Source organism: Aulonocara stuartgranti (assembly GCF_965226115.1).
Source record: "Aulonocara stuartgranti genome assembly, chromosome: 18".
Lineage (NCBI taxonomy): Eukaryota > Metazoa > Chordata > Actinopteri > Cichliformes > Cichlidae > Aulonocara > Aulonocara stuartgranti.
Genome location: NC_138954.1, coordinates 20,042,845 through 20,063,142, shown reverse-complemented (window position 1 = coordinate 20,063,142; position 20,298 = coordinate 20,042,845). Strand labels below are relative to the sequence as shown.

General features: G+C 41.8%; 2 protein-coding genes across 2 annotated transcripts; both read left to right on the top strand.

The window, feature by feature from the left end:
* The first annotated feature begins 97 nt into the window (after positions 1-97).
* LOC309693595 (uncharacterized protein) lies at positions 98-10,164 on the top strand. The gene is made up of 10 exons (XM_082512970.1): positions 98-901; positions 1,421-2,667; positions 3,946-4,018; positions 4,997-5,149; positions 5,886-7,060; positions 7,523-7,670; positions 8,054-8,273; positions 8,666-8,778; positions 8,884-9,074; positions 9,213-10,164. The coding sequence occupies exons 2-10, from the start codon at positions 1,455-1,457 to the stop codon at positions 9,404-9,406; spliced, it is 3,480 nt and encodes a 1,159-aa protein (XP_082369096.1). The 5' UTR covers positions 98-901; positions 1,421-1,454; the 3' UTR covers positions 9,407-10,164.
* A 1,391-nt stretch (positions 10,165-11,555) lies between these two features.
* On the top strand, positions 11,556-17,649 carry tal1 (T-cell acute lymphocytic leukemia 1). Its single transcript, XM_082512769.1, has 4 exons — positions 11,556-11,785; positions 13,109-13,684; positions 14,020-14,108; positions 15,054-17,649. Exons 2-4 carry the CDS (start codon positions 13,146-13,148, stop codon positions 15,581-15,583), a joined length of 1,158 nt encoding a protein of 385 aa, XP_082368895.1. The 5' UTR covers positions 11,556-11,785; positions 13,109-13,145; the 3' UTR covers positions 15,584-17,649.
* Positions 17,650-20,298: the final 2,649 nt, after the last annotated feature.

The following is a 20,298-nucleotide window of genomic DNA, read 5'->3' as shown; positions in this document are numbered from 1 at the left end:
ACACACAAAATACCAAAACTGGGCAGGTGCTGAGAAGATCACATCTGGGAACATTTTCACAGTTAAACTGTTCAGTTTGCACGGGTGCATATATGTTAAAATTTTTGTGTATCTGTATTAGACAAACGAAGAGAAGGGGGGAGCTCGGACAGATTAAGATGGAGGGAGGGAGCTGTATTGACAAATAAGAATCAGCTGACTTTTGTTTTTCGAGACAAAATTAGACCCGTGCTCCCTAAAACGCAGCAGAGCCTACCCCACTTCCTTGCAACCAGAGCCACCGAAATAAAGAGTGAAAAGTGTCTGGGATATCTCATTTGGGCGAGAGGTCACCAAGCCATTTTACTAGAAATGTTTTCTCTTTTTCATTGGTTTATTCTTTTTTTTTCTTTTTTCTTTTTTCTTTTTTTTTTTTTTTTACAGCGGGGAGGGAATCGGTGTGTGTGCACTTGCGCAACACAGAGCTCTACTCGAGCTCCACTCATGAGGCAAGAGCGAAATTAAAGCAGGCATTTTTTTTATTCCATTTTTGTTTAATCCCACTGATTTCTGAGGGGATTATCAGACCAGGCACGATTGAGAGACCGCTGACGCGCCTGACACCGCTCGGAGCTACGTAGAGCGACAGAGAAAGAGGGAGAGTGAAAACATAACCTCAAAATCTGGAGAAACGTTTGGAAATCTTGTTATTATCATTGTTATTTCATCCACGGGGACGTCGCTCGTCTCGCCTGTTGGTGAAGCGAGGATGCGCGCTGCAATAACTGCACGCTTGGCGCAGCTTTTTATTATGGAGGGCAACTTTAATTTGTGCGGTTGCCCAAGAATTTATGGCAACTTTCTCGTGACCATCGACGCTGGGATTGCATGTCAAAGTACGCCGTGTTCAGCAAAAGTGCAGGTACATTAAAAAATGTTTGTTAGCCTTCTAATAGCGAAACCAGCCTGTCTCTTAATGTGATGAGAAGCTACTTTGTTAATGATAATAATGAGTTAAAATTGCTTTTATGGAGGCGGTTTACATAATTACCAACAGTAGCCTGTAGAAAACTGCTGTTGTGCGTATTTCTTATGGGTAAATAATGAATTTTAAATACTTTAGCTGATTTTTCCTCCAGTTTTTCTATTAATGAATGGCAAACAGGGAAAAACATGGTTGATTATTTCTGATATATACAACCAAACATAAACATATAATACTGCTTATTCCCTGTAGGGTCTCAGTTGCAGGCAGCAGTTGCTTATTCTGATTCCAAAGGATTATCCTGTGCCCTGCAAAGTAATCACTGGATAAGGCAACGTGACAGAGTCCACATTACATATCTCCTTACCCGGCACACAGGAAAAAAGTATCTGGTAACAGAGATGTAGAATACCCTGAATAGGAAAGGTTTTTATCTTTCTTATTCTTTATTTTCAGAATCTCTTTGGAATTTCTTGTACATGACTAGCCAATGGAGGAAGAGAAAGCTGCTGATAATATCCAATCAAAATCCGGTTCCCCTTTGCCCACTGGGCTTCCCATAAACTGGGGACTCATTACAGGTCCTGTTCCTGAGCCTGTTTTCCCAGCACCCACCACCACTTTGAATGCTTCTCTTCCTCCCCCTGCTCAAAGTTCAGCTGTCCACGCCCTGCAGACCAAGGTGAAGTCGATCACGCAGAGAAGAACAAGGGGAAGAGACAGGGAGAAAGACAGAGGAAGATTTGACACGGAGGTGTTGGTGAGCAACCCAGCGGGGCACATTTCATCTGAAGTCCTCCTTAGACAGAGACCCAAAGTGAAAGGCCAGCTGTTTCTGCCTGCTCCCTCCTGGCGATCAGGTGGTGCAAAGGACTTAAGCAGCAGTGATGAAGAGGAGGAGGTAGAGGTACAAGTCAGGCTGGAGATCCACAGTCCTCCCGCTGAAGCACAAATTGTACAGCAGGGGGAGGAAGTGGAAGAGGAGCAGTCAGAAAAGAATGATGGACAGGTCAGTCATCCAACGGGTCAGCCTTGTGGGCTTGGAGAGGGCACCAGTCTGGAGAGTCTTCCGTCTGACAACCCAAGCACTAGCAAGGATGGCCCATCTGCTTCCCCTCCTCCTCTTCCACCACCACCTGTGCTCTCCTCCAACATCTCTGCTTCTACAGCATCGTCCTTTACTTCCTCCACTTCTTCTCCTTCAGCAAGACACTGGGCCCCTCCAAAGGGCTTCTGGAGAGTAGCACGCCCAGAAACGTTGCTTCTCAATGGGGTTGACCCTCACAATACACCCCCCACATTACCACTAAAGGACTACACTCGGACAGAGGCAGTAGCAGAGCCTCAGAGAAAGCCTAAACTGGCTGAAGCAGGCAACAAGAATGATGTGGGAGGTCTGGAGAATGACTATGATGTGTCTTCTGAAATCCAAAACTCTGGTAGTGTGGAGTGGTACCTGGACAAGTATGAGCAGAGGGAGACAGATGTGACTGATCCCAATAAAGGACTGTGCAGTTCAGACAGCTCGGAGAGCATGTCTTCACAAAGTGGAATCCTTTGCGCTGATGATAAACTGAGGGTGAAGGAGAGGGCCTATGCAAAGTTAAGGGAAAGACAACAACACTACAGGGAAGTGAGAGAACTGCAAGAAGGAGAAATCACTGGCTATGATGAAGAAACGACGTACAGAGTGGATTATAACGGTAGGTCTATTAAGGAAAATAATAGAGAAAGCGAAAAAGTAATGCATGGAGCCATCTGAGAAGGGGTTTAGTAATGCTTTACTGATAAATAAGCTGTAGAGTGTTTTGAAACTCCTGGCCATGGCATGAAATACATAACTTTACTTTTGCAGTATTATTATGCTATACAATAATAGCATTTTTAGTAGTGTGCCTTTATTTAAAAAAAGACAACAAAACACATGCTGCTATATTTATGACAACAATACTTGATATAGTTTCAATAAAAGGCTGTGACTTAGTCATATTTTTTTCTCTATTACTTTAGCTTCCTCATGAAGTGTAGTCAAATGTTATGAGCTGGATCAGCTCCTGTGGCGTGTTAGCATTTTGGATGAGGACAGAAAAGGTTAAATTTTGCATTTGATTTTTTTCCCCTAACAACCTTCTAAAGCTGGAAAATTGTCAATAATTTATGCACATTGTCTGCTTAGAATGATTTCCATCTGTTGCAGCCATTTAAAGTGCCCCATTCAGCTGTAGTCTGCCTACCTACAATGTTGTATTGAAACGCAGAATGTAACCTGGCTGGTTCCCAGTGCTGAACAGATGTCAGATGTGCAGATGTGCATACGGGTGTTACTATTAATAGAGCAGTGGGGGAAGTGTCCCTGTCTTTTTTATCTCTGCCGGCGCGCTAATGGATGTCTTTGTATGTCTGTAGGATGACAGATGATATTTTTTCCCATGCAATGATCATGTGGTATTGCACAGATCTCAGTTTCAATGCCCAGTACGGGAGATGCAGGTGCAAGTTCGTGATGATGAGATGATTTTGCCCTCTTGTCTCTGGGAAATCTGCTTTTATCCTTCAGCAGTTACATAATCTGTGTATGTGTATGTGTGTGTATGTGTGCGTGTGTGTGTTTTGTTTTGTTTTGGGGGGTTTTTTGTCCGAGATTAAAGATGAGTTAGGGATGACCTCCGAGACTGCCACTGAGTGTAATCTGAACCTAATGTTATAAGGTTTATGAAAATCCTTTTGATCATAGCAAGTCCCAATTTCTTTGATACCCAAATGTCCTTGTTGGTCACATCATGGCTGACTGCTCTCTCTGCAGTTGTGTTTGCCGCAAGGCAAGTCCTAAAAAAATGGAACATTAAACAATAATTTAATGCGCTGTAGCACATTATGTCTGGGTGAAGGAAGAGACAAAGACAAGAAATCCTTCTTTCATCTGGAAGAAATTTTGACTGCACTTTTATATATGCTCATATCTTTTTCCTTTTTTATACCAGTTGCAGGTGCCCATCCTGTTTTGGACGCCTCAGACTCAGCCATTCTGGCCCAGGAACTTGAACCCTATTTAAGGTGAGCAATGTAGTTCCTGGCAAGGGTAGTGACAGATAATCTCTTTGGACTATTTATATCCTCTCCTCATAAATTTCACTTTTACAGCTGCACTTGAGAAAATCTACCCAATGAGGCAACTATGCGTGGTGCACAATCCAAACAAACACTTTGATAATCAGGTTTAATCACAGGGAAGAGATGATGTCGAGTATTGTCAAAAGCAGTGCACTGGCGATACTGAGCGAGTATCAAATATGTGTAATGTTTGATACACGCTCGACACTTGTCGACCTAGCACACTGTTATCTTTTTTCACCAGTTGCACAATTTTGGAAGCCATCCTTTTAGTAAAGGTTGTTATTTTGAACATGGTTATAAACTGTAGAATAAAGAGCTGCATATGATATTTAAAGACAGGATCCAACTTTGTTGATTTCTTTTTTCTGGTGTTTGAATACTGTGGTGACACAACAAACTGTAATCTGGTGAAAGACAATATGTTCTCATCTTGTCACACAGGAGAGAATGAATCACACTTACAAAGATTACAAAGATAATCCACGTGGCTGGTGTATCATGCTATCTTTATCACTGGGCCAGGGGATAAAGAGAAGTACAGACGATGAAGCACAATGCAGAGCAGCTTAGCTGCTGGGCATAAAGATGGATGGATGAATGGATAAATGGATGGATGACATTCCCCTTTGCTGCTGACCACTAGAGCCACGCCCCAGTCTTTTTATCTGATATTACATAAGACAGCTTAGGAAGACGCAGCTTGCTGGGCTCCATGTTAAGTCAATCTTTGGGGAAATATGATGTCTCTGGATATGTGTCAGCACAGAATAAGCTTTGAAAATTTGAACACTTTATCAAAAATCCAGCATTCTCAGACAGATGCTGGCAGATTGTCTCATTAGCGAGTTAAACTCTATCCATTTCCCTGCTGTTCGGTACTAATTTCCACTCTCTGTCTCTCTTCCCATTGCTCCTCAGGTCACTTCTTGTAATCAGCGATGAACTACCTCTAAGCCCAAGACACGAGCAGGCCAAGCTTCTTCTGGAGCGAGCAAGACTCAAGGCTCGCTCCAATCACATCAAAGCCGATCGCCCCAGCAGACGCTCCCATTCTGATCAAAGATCCACCGTGTAAGTTAACTTAAAAGGCCTGTGTGAGCTTGTAGGATTGAGGTTAGAGACTGTGAAAGTCCCACTTTGAGCGTGTCTGCTTCTTCTTTTTTCCCTGTTTATGCACTTCTTATGTTTGTTTATCACTTTGCTCCCATCCTTACGTCTCCCTCCCAACACTTCTTCTGTGCTTTGTCTATCCTTCTTTTGCACTTGCCCCTTTCCTGCAAAGCTAATGTTGCATAACCGAAAACAAGTTAAAGCTTTAGAACTTGACTTTTGCTTTGTAATTACATAAGCAAAGCTGACAATGTTTTGAAAATGTTTGCTTTTATTCTTTTTATGTAATAGTGTGTACTTTGTGTAGTTTTGTTTCAGAAATCCCTTTAAATCAGCAGGAAGTTTTCACTTAAATTAGGATTAGGAGAATTTGCAATATACCCTACATTCCTGACTGCTTCACTAACCTGGTCATTGGTGCCTGAGACAGACAAAGTTGTAACACATACAGTATGTCTTATTACAGTTTATGTAAATGTCATTTTAGCACCTTATATTTTGATATTATGTGCCCAGTGGTGCACATGTTATTGAGTCGTATGTTTGCTACCATCTGATACCGAGATGATGGATTCAGCTTTCCTACATTTTTCACATTTGACTTTGATAAACTAATAACATAAAAATGGAGAAGTCGACAAAGTATCTGGCGCTTTAAACTTGTCTCCAATACCCACACCTCTGTCATTTTTTACAGGAGGAAACAGCAAGTTGAATCTCCCAGTCCAACAACAGCACAAAAAGCTGTTCAAACCAAAGAAGAGCTCCCAGCTCAAGTCTCATCTGGTCCCCTCCTTGTCCCCAGTCAGAGAGACACTTCACCCAGCGACCAAGTAGGTCGAAGCAGAAGGTACGGTTGCTCACCCACCCGTGTACGCTTTGAGGATGAATCAGAAAAAGAAGCAGAGTCTCGCTACTTGGACAGAGTGAGACAGCGTGGCAGGCCCGGGACACCCAGGTTCAAGAGTAAAGACAGCAATATAGATTCCAGCAGCAGCGGTTCAGAGAGGAACAGAAACCACAGAAGTGTTTCTATGCCTCCTACACAGAAGCAAGAGGATGAGCCTGCTGTTGGTGAAACTACAACAGTGGTTAAAGAGATAATAGTGCTGGTGAAGAAATGTGAATCATGTGGTTCTGTGGTGAGAGAACCTCAGCCAGTTTCATCGCCACCAGATCCAAAGCACGCTGAGCCTCAGCAGCCTGGTAACCCTGAGGACCCAAGAGGAAAAGTGGCTCCTCGCTGGGTGTCACCAAACAAAGCGGAGGCAAGCACTCGTCCTAAAGCTCCTCTTACTGTCACCTTCGCCGGCGCTTATGTTTTGGGCGAAAATAGAGAAATTAGTACAGGATGGAAGTCATCAGGGTTTGGGAAACTTAGGAGAAGGAGCAGGAAAGGAGAAAGTCGGTTAGAGTCTGGTCATGGCCCTTATGGCCCGTCGTGGGCTCAGCGGCGTAACTCAAATCCACGTAACAGAGTCAACCTGAGCAGAGCTGTTTCATTTGCACCTGATAGCCCCATTTCTCTGGAGCCACCTTTGCTTGAAGCATCTGGTGGACTAAGGGAGTCACCAACCCCTGCATTGCCTATCAAGTCAGCTCTCAAGTCAAGCTCAAGAAATCGCTCTGCTGCTGGTCAGTCCACGGTTCAGTTCCAGATGACCTCAAATCAGGGAGGAGAGGGTGGAGCTCAATCTCTGCTGGATTCTCCAGACACAAGGAGGGAGTCTCCAGCATCTTTAACCCCAGGGGTGCCTGCTAGTAGCAGCCCAGTGTCCTGCATCAGACCCTCTACTCTGAGGTACTCCCCAGCCAGACTAGCCACAGACCTGCCAGCCTCTGAACTCTGGGATGCCACTCCAGATGGTGCAGGTGAGTGGCAACAGTAATGTACATAAAGCAGCATTATACGATTACACATACTATTCGTTTATCATTAATGTTTTAAATGTAGTCATGGTCCTATGTTGCAACTAAGCAAGAAACTAACTCTGAGTAATTTCTATTCTTAGGGATATTTAACTTTATAATGAAGCCTTAATAAAGTAATGAGAAGGAAATGAAAAAGGCATGAGCTACAAAGTAAATGTTACTCTGACTACCTAATAAATGTTGATGAAAAAGTACAATATGTCTGTCTGAACTGCAGACAAGTGGAAGTATAAAGAAGCCTTTTTGGTTGTGTTTCTGAAGTGAACTGTAGCTACCTATAAACTTTACTTGTGTGCACTAATAGATAAATGTTGTAGTGTGGAAAAGAGCAGTTAGAAGTTTACTTTCAGCAAAGATCAGGATAATACTGACATTTAATTATGTACTCTTTTCCTTTTGTAGGCTTAAGTGGGGATTCTGGTTCTGGTTCAGAGTGCCGTGCAATACGTGGCCTGGGTATGTCTCGGGCTGAGGACCTCAGAGCAGAGCTATTGAGGGCTGAACATCTGAAAGCTGAGGCCCTGTGGGAGGAAAACTGTGATGGGTCTAGGTAAGCCAAGATAACAATGTTCTTGCCATAGCTTAGACAATAAATCCCTTGCCCCCACCAACACTGTTGTGCAGCAGTTAGTAGATTAAAACCCTATTCAGCAGACAGGCTGTTGTTCTTGTTGTTAGAAAGCTTCTTTCAATACCAGAGCAATCCTGCCCTCTTTTGGTAATACAGTATATAGCTGTAGTCATTACGATCCTTTACAGAAGGAAGACACTTATAAAATTGTTTTCACAGCTCTTAAAAATAATCTCAGTCCATAATAACAATTCTCAGTGTGTGTGTAGTTCACACTGTGATGCAACAGTGTCTAGATCAATATATTTAAAGTCTGTGCTAAGGTCTAATTTAAAAGAAAAATCACAATTTTCTTTTTACAGAAAGCTGGATGGGCGTCCAAAGCTCTTCCTACGTCGCTTCTTTTCCTCCATTGGCCTGAACAGTGTCGGTAGGCTTGTGAAAGGAGGTCGCTCCAGTAGTATGGAACAGCTCAGTATACCCACTGCCCCCCGGGCGAGCTCAGCATCACCAAGCCCAACACGGAGACCGCAGCCCACTATCCGCATACAGAGGACACCCTCCCTGCAGACGCTGAATACGGTGAGCAAGAGGTCTAAATGTTTTGTTGTGTTGTTGACTGCTGCGCTCCTTTATCTCATGTTTTTAACATCATGATTGGCCACAATAAATGTATACAAATTTAACCTCATACAGGCAGAAGGTAAAAAGTAATGTCATTTTCCTCACATACCTGTACAAAGTTCATTTCAACAGTGGACCAGCCAAAGTTTCTACTTTGTACAGGTCTGCTGCCTTCTCTGCAGTTTCAGGAATACACTAGTGGAATTAATCCTTTTTTGTATGTGTGTGTGTGCTGCCAAGCAGACCATATTTTTATAGGTGTAATAAAGGCAAAATATTATGGTTCTGGAAGCTGGTTTGGTGAAAAGAAATAAAATCAGTTTATTACAGTGCCATTCATTTGCCACTAGGTGCTGCCACTGGCCCAGCTGCGTAAAGCCTCCTCTGTGCAGAGTTTAGAGAGAAGAACAGAGCGTTCAACCATACTTGGGGAGGTGCAAATACCATACGGCCTGGCACTCAGGTAGGTGACTGTGGCAAACAAAACCAAGCAGAAGAACTGAGTGATGAAGATGACTTATATAAATTCTCACACTCTTATTGAAATAATGAATTTCTGCTTCCTCAGCCCTGACAGCCCTCAGCTTGAGCTTCACAGGGCCTTGAGCGTTGAAGATGTACTTCCCTCTAGAATCGCACGTCCGGTGGGCCGGGCCACTCAGGCTTTCCCTGATGGGAGTATCCTCCTGGAGCTCATCAAACCCCCAAACGGTCCTTATGGTTTTGTTATTTCAAGGGGCAAAGGTCGACCAGACACAGGTATGTTTTTACATTTTCAATTTCATTTTTTGTAATAATAAAAAGAGTAGAAATTCTATGAACCCAAAGACACATTTACTTCTAACTCATTTCTTTCTATTCATCTTTCTTCTCTTCTCTTTTTTCTCCTTTGTGCAGGTGTATATGTTGAAAAAGTGGGTGATGGCAGCGGAGAAGGCCCGTACGTAGGCCTCCTTGGCATCGGTGACGAAATTCTGCAGGTGAATGGAGAAGCAGTGGCCGGACTCACTTTAGACCAGGTGACGCGCCTCATGACCAGGGAAAGCACTGCTTCCCTTCGAATCATGCCCGCCCGACGCAATCAGCGCTGATTGACAGGACAGGCATGGCACACAGCCACTTCTCCTGGAGACACGCAGAGTAACTGACTGCTACAAACACTGCGGACTGACTGCAACAAATGGTAGACGTGCTGTAGTCAGTGCAGCACACTTGCAAATGCGTAGATGGAAAAACAGGGTGAGGGCTTCTTTTCTCATAGTGCAAATCAACGTTTAATTATGTGACATCACAAAGGATTGCAATAGAAACTAAAGCACATTACATACAAATCCAACCGTACACAGAGTAGGCAAGTTAGAAAAGTTTAATGTATTTGAAAGTTAAGAAAAATTCAAACCTAATGCAATTTCAATTTGTAAAATGATTTATTTTCTTCTTCTTTTTTAGTTGTCGTGAATTTTTCTTGTGATTCATTTTGCTCTTTATGTCACACAGAGCACGAGATCTCAAATGGTTAGTGATTGGAATTGTATTTTGTCACTTATTTGAAATTGTATACAGATATATATTTTTAAGTACTGTTGCTTATTTATTTATTTATTTATTTATTGGTCAAATAATTGATTATCTGTAGGGGTGTGGCACATGCTTGATCAATAGACCCTTGAGCTGGTGTGTAAAGAAAGAAAAAAAAATTATCTCATTTTGGGTTTGTTTGTTTTTTTCTTCAGGGCATCATATTTCCCTGGGGCTCTGTATGGTCTCTTCATTTTGCTTGTGTTGTATCAAGTACTCTTTTATGAACCGGGTGCCGTTTTGCTTCTAAATAAAATAATATAGAGATTTATTTTGTCGAAATGTTTATCCTTTAATTTAACAAATTAATTAATCATTCACATTCATTCCACAACTAAATCGCACACTTAGAAATGCTTACTCTGTTATGGCGTATTATATGTTTTATTTAAAGTTTCCAGTCACGTGCATTAATTTAGTTTCTCGATTAATGACTGTTTGTCGCATTTTTACGCAGAAGAGTGACGTTTCAGCGGAAGATTATGAAAATAAGCACATGAAAGGGAATTGTTTCAGGCACAGAACAGGATGTAGGATCACGGTCGTGACTTCTGCTTCAACAGACCTGCTATAGGGTCGTGACTCAGTGTGGAGTTCGATCTTTAAATCATTAATTCACCATGGAAACGCTATCTATCTATCTATCTATCTATCTATCTATCTATCTATCTATCTATCTATCTATCTATCTATCTATCTATCTATCTATCTATCTATCTATCTATCTATCTATCTATCTATCTATCTATCTATCTATCTATCTATCTATCTATCTATCTATCTATAGCTTCAATCATCCTGCTCATTTGGTTAAATGCGCTTATTTTCTACTTTCGCAAAGTGTTTTGAAATGTGTTAAAAATCCGTTATTAGGATGTACCTGCCACCATTTATGCTCTACTGAATGTACTCTGATAGCATGTCACCGTTGATGCTCTGCTCGTTTATCTGATGTGACCAGAAGCCGATCCGCTTTTATCTCCCCGAGCCACGACTCCCCACGGACCCGGGGGAACCGCCGGCCCCATCCCCAACATTTCCAATGGCACACACACACACACACACACACACACACACACACACACACACACACACACACACAAAGCACATTTTATTATGAACGTGTTTATCGATAAAGAAATATCAATTAATAGTGTCAAAATGATTAGACCACCTCATTTTTACCAGCCCATTGTATCAGTGGCGCATTCATCCTCGGGGCGCAGAAATGGATATGGATTAATGGGCAGAATAAACTGAACAAAAAAATAAAATAATATAAATAATACAAAAAGAAAAAAGGTAGAGGGCCCTCTGTTATTATCAGTTATCTTATTGCAGGATAAATGAGCTTAGCGGGAAAAAAAAACCTTTGTTGAAAATATAAATAGGTCAAAAGCTTAACCTGAGCTTTTGTTTATTGCGTAAAAAATTAAAAAATTAAAATTAAAACACCTCAACTGTAGCTCAGGCTACACTACACCACCTCACGTTGATACAGGCCGTTGCGATGTGCCTGTTTGCTTTTTTTTTTTTTAAATGCTTTGCCCTCCACAAGACTATATAGCCCACGACAGCCAAATAATAATGAATCATTTCATAAATAATGGGTTTAGGGGCTTATCGGGAATGAAGAGGCCGCTGCCGTGCGCTTATCTCACTCGGCCACATTGCGGCCTGTGTTCCGCTCCCCATACTGAGGGAGCGCACTGGATGCGGCGAGGAATAACTCAGCTACACACATACGCATACACACATATGCACACGCACACACATACACACACTACTCCACAACTGGTAGAGAGAGAAAAAAAAGAAAAACCTCAGACATGGATGACCCACTCACAAAATGGCTCCACTTACACAGTAACATCAACAACACGGCTGGAACGGTAAGTCCCCCCCAAAACACATCTCTTCATTTAAACCAGCGCATTTTTCGCTCTGTACGCGGTAATTTGAGCGCGTTCGTCTTGGTTTTATTGCTGTAATGAGCGACATTTTTAGCCTATATTTTCTGCTATTGTCCGATCGGATGGTTGGAGTCTACGGCATGAAATAACGGATGCGAGGCCTGCTGGAGAATTCCCAGAAATTATGGTGCGTTTTCTTTTTTAATTCTCCGTCTGCCGTTCGTTTAAAAGGAAAAACATTTCCAGGAAATTTATCAAATGAGTTACGTCTGAAACACCTGAAACTGGTCATTGTGGGAAACTCCTGATTTTCGGTGTTAACACCAGCACTAATATGGCCTTACCCTCGATAAAGAAAAAAAAAATTAGACAACCTGCTATTAATTCTTTGCGCGTGAAAACGATCACGTTCGAGCATTTTTTGGACTATTATTTTTCATTTGCAAGGGGAGGAAGGAAAAGCAGAAAGGTGGATTTTTATTTTTCTTATTTTTTTAACTTCGACGAATAGTGGTCATTATCAACCTTCCTTTTAGTCCTCGCATCCACAGCTTTCCTCCACGATAGTTTTACATTTAACAGTAGCGAAAATGATGCTTCTAATTTCCGATCTTATAATTAACGCGGACATCTAACGTCCCTGTAAGATATAGGCGTAACGCCTTAACTGTAGCAGTGAAGGCCATGCAAGCGTTTGATAAGAGCTTCATAATAGCAATAAAACAAACAGGAGCAGACAAGACTCCTAATAAAATAAATACAATAACGGGTTACACCTGCAGCTGTAAATTAAATGGTGACAAAATAATCAACCGTGGAAATTTCAAACAAAATAAAATCTAGTGAGCCCTGAAAAGAATTCATCGTGTTTCTATTTAGCTTGAAAACACTCTCACCTTGGATAGTTTGAGAAATAATGGTTTGATCCTGGAAAACTGCGAGATGTTTGAATGTGATGGTCATAGAGTGCCGAGTTATTTCTTTGTCATGGAACAATATCACAGGAAAATCTTTGGCCTTTTCTTATTCAGTTTGAAAAATGTCGAATAAAATGTGTCACCTGAGGGGGGGTCATCTAATTGCTCATTCAATTTGCTAATTTAAGCTTTACAGTATTCATATCATTTACAGTTTAAGAACAGTACTTTGAATAAGGATACGAGCCAGGATAATAGCTCGGTGATGATGTTTTATTGTTAATTTTCTTTAGGCTTGCGTGGACAGCAAATGCGTGGTTATATCTGACATTTTGCCACAAACGATGCACTGAACTATGGATTAATCGAGGGAAATCTCATTTAGGACGTAGTGGACTCTAGCGAGTGGTGACGGCATAAAAATGATGGAAAAGCGGCAACAGGAGCTTTGTCCCGAAAGTCCCGATGCAGGGTCCGGTCCTAATAAACAGGAGGACTCCGCCATCATCTCCAGACAGAACGGATGCAAGGAGGACGGGGAGCCGAGGAGAGAGGAGGGGGAGGAGGAAGAAGAGGAGGAGGATGAGGAGGAGGAGAGGGGAGGGAGCTTCAAGGGGGTTGAGGAGACGGATGACGTTCCTCTGCAGAACTCGAACAACGGGACCAGCATCAGCATCATCATCAACGGCGTTGCCAAGGAAACTGCCTCTCACAACGCCCTTGACCTGAAAAGGGAAGTGCCGGTGATCGAGCTCTCCAGGAGGGACGCTATAAAAGCGGTGCAACAGAGGACTGAGAGCCATTTGGTGCCGATCACGGAACTTCGCAGACCTCCACCGCTGCCGCTGCCGCCGCCGCAACGAGACGACGCTCGAATGGTCCAACTGAGCCCAAACGCGTTCCCTGTCCCAGCGCGGGCGATGCTCTACAACCTGGCACAGCCTCTCGCCGCCATCAACAGGTAAAGGCTGAAGGAAGGGGGGGGGGGAATCAAAACAAAAAACATACAGTTTCATGAATGCACTTAGAAAGTTTGATGGTTATTAGACACAATTATGCCTTTCTGTAAAAGGATAGGGGACAAGATGCTTTTTGTATTACTGAGGTTACGTTATGTTTACATTATTGAGCATGTGCATATGTGACAGATGTGTGTGTGTTTGTGTGTGTGTGTGTCCTGCTGCAATGAGTGGAGAGCATTAAGATCTTTTAGAAGCAATGAAGGAAACTGTGTACAGTGGAATTCATGTGACCTAATGTACCTGTGCACCTTTTGTCTCCTTTCTGTTGACATAGTCTCGGAGGAGAGTCGGAGCAGTACAGCATGTACCCCAGCAACAGGGTAAAGCGCCGCCCGGCGCCTTATGAGGTTGAACTCGACGAGGGTAGGCGCATTTTAGATCTTTATAAGTATGGTAAGATGCACTTCTGCCGTGTCCTCCTTCTGCCAGTTTAGTCCCCCCCCAAACGTCCCTTCTCCATCACCATTGTCATTCATTCACTGACATGGAGCTATACCGTACCTAATCTGAGTCTCGCAGAAGATGCCTTGCCAAAGGAAAATTCAGAAAGGGCTTCACCCATGAAGAATAAATGCATCATAATTCACGGGGCTAAATAAATGCTAATCTGAATGTCAAATACATGTACCTGCATGCCATTAAAGTAAACCCTTTTCAGGCGGATTTGGGGTTCATTTCATTTGAAACATCCTTTCCACTGCTGCCCACTCACTGCCATGTACAGGGGTGGAGGATGGGGGTGCTCCTGCCTCCATGCCAAGGTTTTACTGCAGAGTGGGCTGAAGGATTAAGATAGACTGGGTGTGTTCCAAGGGCAACAATAGCTTAGAAGACACCATTGTTGAAGGGTGAGAGGATGTGACTACCTGCAGTGAAGCATTTTACTATGACTAACTAAATAAAAAATATTTAGAATGTCAAATAGGGAGCACACATGCTCCCTGACAACCTTTAAGGAGATTGGCATGCCACACCAACCATTTCACTTGTATCACATATGGCACACATCTGATCCATCAGCTAAAAAAAATCTGTGGCCATATACGGAGGACAATTTTAAAAGTTACTGCTTTAGAATTTGTTGAAGTTTGTTATTTTCATCCTGTACTTTCTCGCAAATAAATGTTGTGCATCTCCTGCTGCTTCTTCTCCCACTCTTACTTTTGCGCTTCTGTTGATTTATTGTTTTACAAACCATATTTTCTGCTTCAGCTCTGCATTTCATTGGTTTTTTTGCAAATGTGTTGGTGCCTTGTCTCCTTACTCTCCCCTTTTCTTGTCTTTTTCTCCTTCTTTCCATTCTGCTAGCTGGCCAGCCAAAGATTGTACGTCGCATCTTCACAAACAGTCGTGAACGTTGGCGGCAGCAGAATGTAAATGGGGCATTTGCAGAGCTTCGTAAACTCATTCCCACCCACCCTCCCGACAAGAAGCTGAGTAAAAACGAGATACTGCGGCTCGCTATGAAGTACATCAGTTTCCTCTCCAACCTCCTCGAGGATCAGGATGGTGGGAGGAATGTTGGCAGCACAACTGATGGGGACACAGGGCTGTTGGTTGGGGTTGCCGCCCACGAGGGGGGCCCTCAGGGTGAACCGCACCAGGACACAGTAGTGGGCTTAGCCAGGGATGATCTTTTGGAGACAATGTCGCCAGGCTCCAGCTGCGGAAGCCTACCTGATGGTGATGCTGAAGGCAGTCCTGAAAGCTTCATGGAGGACCAGGACTCGCCTCCAGCTCCAAGGACTCTAGCAACATCTCGCGGACCCCCACTTCATCTAGCTACTAGGGATCTGAGGCGCAATGGACGCCCGTTAGATAACTCCAGTCGCCGATGATGCTGACGCCAACAAACAACAACACAGCACCTGAGAGTGAAATGGAGGAACTAAAAAAAGAAAAACGAGGCGGACACACTCAGACCCTGTAATTTTTGAGTCATCAGTGTAGAAAGGAGAATTAAGCTCCGCATATTGAGATAGTGCTGTCCAAAATGGACGACGAGCGTGTTCTCGTCTCCACGCTGAACAGTTTGATGAATTTAAGACTTGTAAATTCTGCATGTCTCATGTCTTTGATAGACCTGCGGATTTCAGTGCTTTGAAAGCGCCAAAGACTGGATATCCTTACACAATAGAAAACACCCCAATATATGAAAGAAAGAGCAAAGAAACAAAAACTAATAATAATCAGGCAATCGTCACTCAAACGACAAGCGTTTTATTCAGAGGATCAATGTTTCACTGATGACACTATTAATTACAATATGATGCCACTGGAATTGATCCACCTTGCTTGCACGGCGCCGAAAGTAACAAGCACACCAGGAGATTTATCCTCGACAAGTTCGGTGTTTTAATTTAAAGACACAAAGGAAAATTTGCCTCACTCTGAGGCCATAAAAACACTGAGTGGACCCTAATTGTACCCATGCGATTCGTATGCATTGTAAATAGCATATATATTTCCACTGCACAATGTAATAATAGTGACTCAAATTCAAGTCATGTGGATTAAGATGTACCATAGTGTGTTTGTCAGTGGGTTTACTAGCAAAATTGTCTTTTAGGAGACAGGATGACAAGAAGGAGGAGAAATTAGATGAACTAAAAAAAAAAGGAAAGAAAAAAGAAGTAAAGCAAGCGACTGAACGTATAAGTACATCAATTGTGGTACAATTGACTTCTGTTACACTTTGGTGATGAGAAAATGTCACCAAATGTGTCAGCAGACAGCAGAAAACAATCACACTGCCTGGAATGAATATATCTATTTGAAATTGCTGTGGAGGTACAAGACATGCAGTGTACAAAGTGTGGGTCAAATGAAATCACGACATGACTCATGCAGTCCTTTTTTATATGAATGTTGCAGTGTTTTGTTTTGTTTGTTTGGGGTTTTTTTTTTTAACTGTAAATCAGTTGTAGTTTAGTAAGGTACACAAATAAATCCCTTCATTGCCATATTCTACACTTACATGTACAGACGACACATTAAAACACACGCGCACACACACACACACGCACAAAGTTGCACATCCATGACTTAAGAGTATATGAAAATGACTTACACTGATTTCCCGGAGACGGGCTGTGTCACCACATCTTGGTGTTGACCACTGATAGCTTACTGTTGATACGCATACGATACTGCTTTATGTAATTGTTCTTATTTTGTACACTTTTGTACAGATGTGGTTTCAGATTCTCTCCGCTAGTATTTTGAGTGCAATTCATTGAAGAAAAAGGAAACAAAAACACAATAATCAGAATTAAAGATGAATTAATATGACATTACTATTATTGTCATGTCAAATTTAAACATCTTGCAAAACTAATGATATTGCAAATTCTTCTAAGCACAGCAGTCGTATACTGAAGCGGTCTCAGATCGTGACAGCCATCTGGGAAGCCGATTCTAACCTTAACAGCAGTTCCAGCTTCTCCAACCTTAACCCTGACTCTCCTTTGAAACTTGTCTTCATTTTAGAAGTTAATGATGCACTTAATGGAGATGTGCCTTTTGTTCTCTTAAGGAAAGGAAATGCCAATAATCTGAGTGTATAAACAGATTTAGGGCCCCGCAACGTGACTAATATCTGGATCGCACACACGTGCAAACAGACACATGCACACCATCACCACACAGTGTTAATATCATAAGAACACCAGCAGTTTTCTGACAAAGACACTTATGTATTGCTCACTGTTGTTGCTTTTTCAGCAGGACCTAGTAGCCTATATTGGTACCTTTGGTAACTATGGTATTTTATGAATTGCAGTAAAGGGACATTGTACGTTTGGTAATGACATATTTGTTGTATTATAGCTGTATCTATAAATATATCCAATGTTAAATTGATGAATTTTATATTAAAAAAATGAATAAAACAAACAGAGGGAAAGTCTTGTATATTTGATCTCACTCAAACACGCTGTGGGTCGACTGCAGTGCATTTCAAGTCAGCTGAGTTCATACGGTAGTCTTGTGGCCCTTCTCATACTATGTGAAATATTTTCCAAATTTTACACCATATTTAAGAGTTGCATAATCTCAGTGATTAATTCCTATAATGACATTCCTCGCAGCTGTTTCCCACCATATCTGCTTGGTTTATAGCTAAAGCCAGCCCTCCTCAGAGAAACTCCTCCAATGAATGCTGGAATCCTCTCTTCCTCCCACCAAGTGACAACTTCCTGTGGAGGTTAACATGGCTCGGTGACCTTCAGGATATCCTGCCATTGTGAAAGTGGTTTTGACAACCTCCACTGCATTCGTTTGTCTGCTGCTGTGTCTGTACACACTGTGAAACAGCCACACTGATCAAGACTCCACCGCCCATAAATTCTTTACTTATTGAAGTTATGCTCCCCAGCCTGTGTTCATTAATAAAAAAAATTAGCTTTGTAGGTGTAGCTTAAGCACTTTTTTTTCAAGGATTCTTCCCTATATCCCATAAGTTTTCACAGAGGACTGTGCCACCACTGCTACAACAGAATCAGCACTTAGACATTTCTGAAAGCTATAATTGCTTCCAGAGAGCATCAGAGACATCCAGGTGTTTGGAGACCTCTCCCGTGCTGTGCTCTGGCTGTGCTGGGACTCTGCGGAGGGGTTCTCTGGGTTAGTGCCTGCCAAACATTTACCTGCTCCAGTGTTCCTAACTCTCCAAAAAGACACAGACTCACAAATGAGAGGGATACAGGGAGTGTACAGGGATTGAAAGAGAGCGAATGAGAGGAAGATTGTTGCGGGTGTGTGTGTGTTTGTGAGAGCAGCGTTGTGTGTATGCGTATGCCCACTGCATGGATCTGTGTGTGTGTGTGTGTGTGTGAGAGAGAGCTGGTGTGTGTGTGTGTGTTTATCAGCTCAGTGCAGATGGGTGGCAGAGTGGCTCTTGCTGCCAAATGATTCAGTATGCTAATGAGTTGTTATCTGTAGTGCTGCAGGAACAATATACTGTCTTTCTCACAGTGGGAATCCAGCCTGTTGGGAGCAGATTACACTGCACACACCGCCAAGGTAGTTATTTATATTTTCACACAGAGTAGTAGGAAAATACATAAATGCAAACACACACACACACACGCACACTTATGCACACATATCCGCAGATAGGCCTATAAACAAACAAGCAAAATAACATTTAACAAACGCACACACACCACCATCAACATGAACAGCAGCATGAATAAGGTGGAACTTTGACAGAAATATACATCCTTCACCAGTAGATGGAGATGTTATTCTGGGCTTTCCTCTTTAACAGGTTTCCCTTCAATATTCCTCATAAAAGTAAATTAATTCATAATATTCCAGTCAATCTTCCAATCAATAAAACTTTTCCAGTTGAGAGATATTTCTACCTTCACCACTTCCTGTCTGAAGGTTCCTATACAGGGAACAGGCTGTTGCTGAGCACGCCTAATACTACTTAAACGAAAGCAGCTATTGTTTCATTTCTGTCACATCCAATTTGATGGAGTTGCACTGGAGACTATTTTTATCAAGTTTGATAGCATCAGCATCAGTGACTCCTTATTATAAAGCTGTCATTTACTCTTTAATTCACTGTTATAATTAGGTAGAAAGAAAAAAACATGTCAGTTTAACTCGAGTTCTTCAAATGTCACTCTGGTAAGGATAAGGAGATTTCCAAACTAGGTCTAAAGTTCTTAGTAATTCTAAGGTTCTTCATTTTGACCAAACATTAATGTTTCTTGATTGCTAACCAAGTCTGGTGGTGTTTGATCAGGATGAAATTAAAAGAAAATTTAAAAAAAAAAGAGCGGGGAAAGTTTTGGTGTTGAAAATTCTAACTTTGTCTGAACAATTTAAATGTTTTTTGTATTTAAATGTTATTTGAATAATCACTGGTGATCAGCTACATAAATACTACATAATTCTTTTCAAAGTTTTCACAATTGTATTTACAGTTGTATTTAAATTGCAGTGTGGATGATAGACCTGAAAAAGAAAAACATTACCTGCCTCCTAAATCTTTTCATGAAAGACACCAGAGAAAAAAAATGCTGCCTTAAAATTCGGACATCAGTGTAAATAGAAATCCTCTGTGTCTGCTATGATACAGTGTTTTTGATTATAGTAACTGTTTATCTTCCTACAGGCAGCAGTCTTGGTTGAGTGTACAACCTGAAATATAAATCCCCCTCAGGCAACGCATGTTCTCCAGAGTAAATCAAAGTGTTACGCAGATTTGTAAATGAATACACACACGAAGTACTTTTTTTAATTAAATTGCATTGAAGAGTGAAAATACACTTCTCAGGTATATGTCCAATTTTAAAGCTTTGTTGTTATTTAAGACTCCAAGTGGGAGAAAGCCCTGAAGAATATATTTATTTAATAGTTTTTATAAATTAAAATGATTTAAATCTCATTTATTTGTTTCACTCCCAATGAAATGTTGATACTTAGATACACTGATCACTAATCTGATGATACATTTCTGTAAAAATTGTTGCACAAGTTACATTATTAGTATCTAAAACTTCATCTTGCTTATACATTTTGTTGTATGTGTAAGTGTATC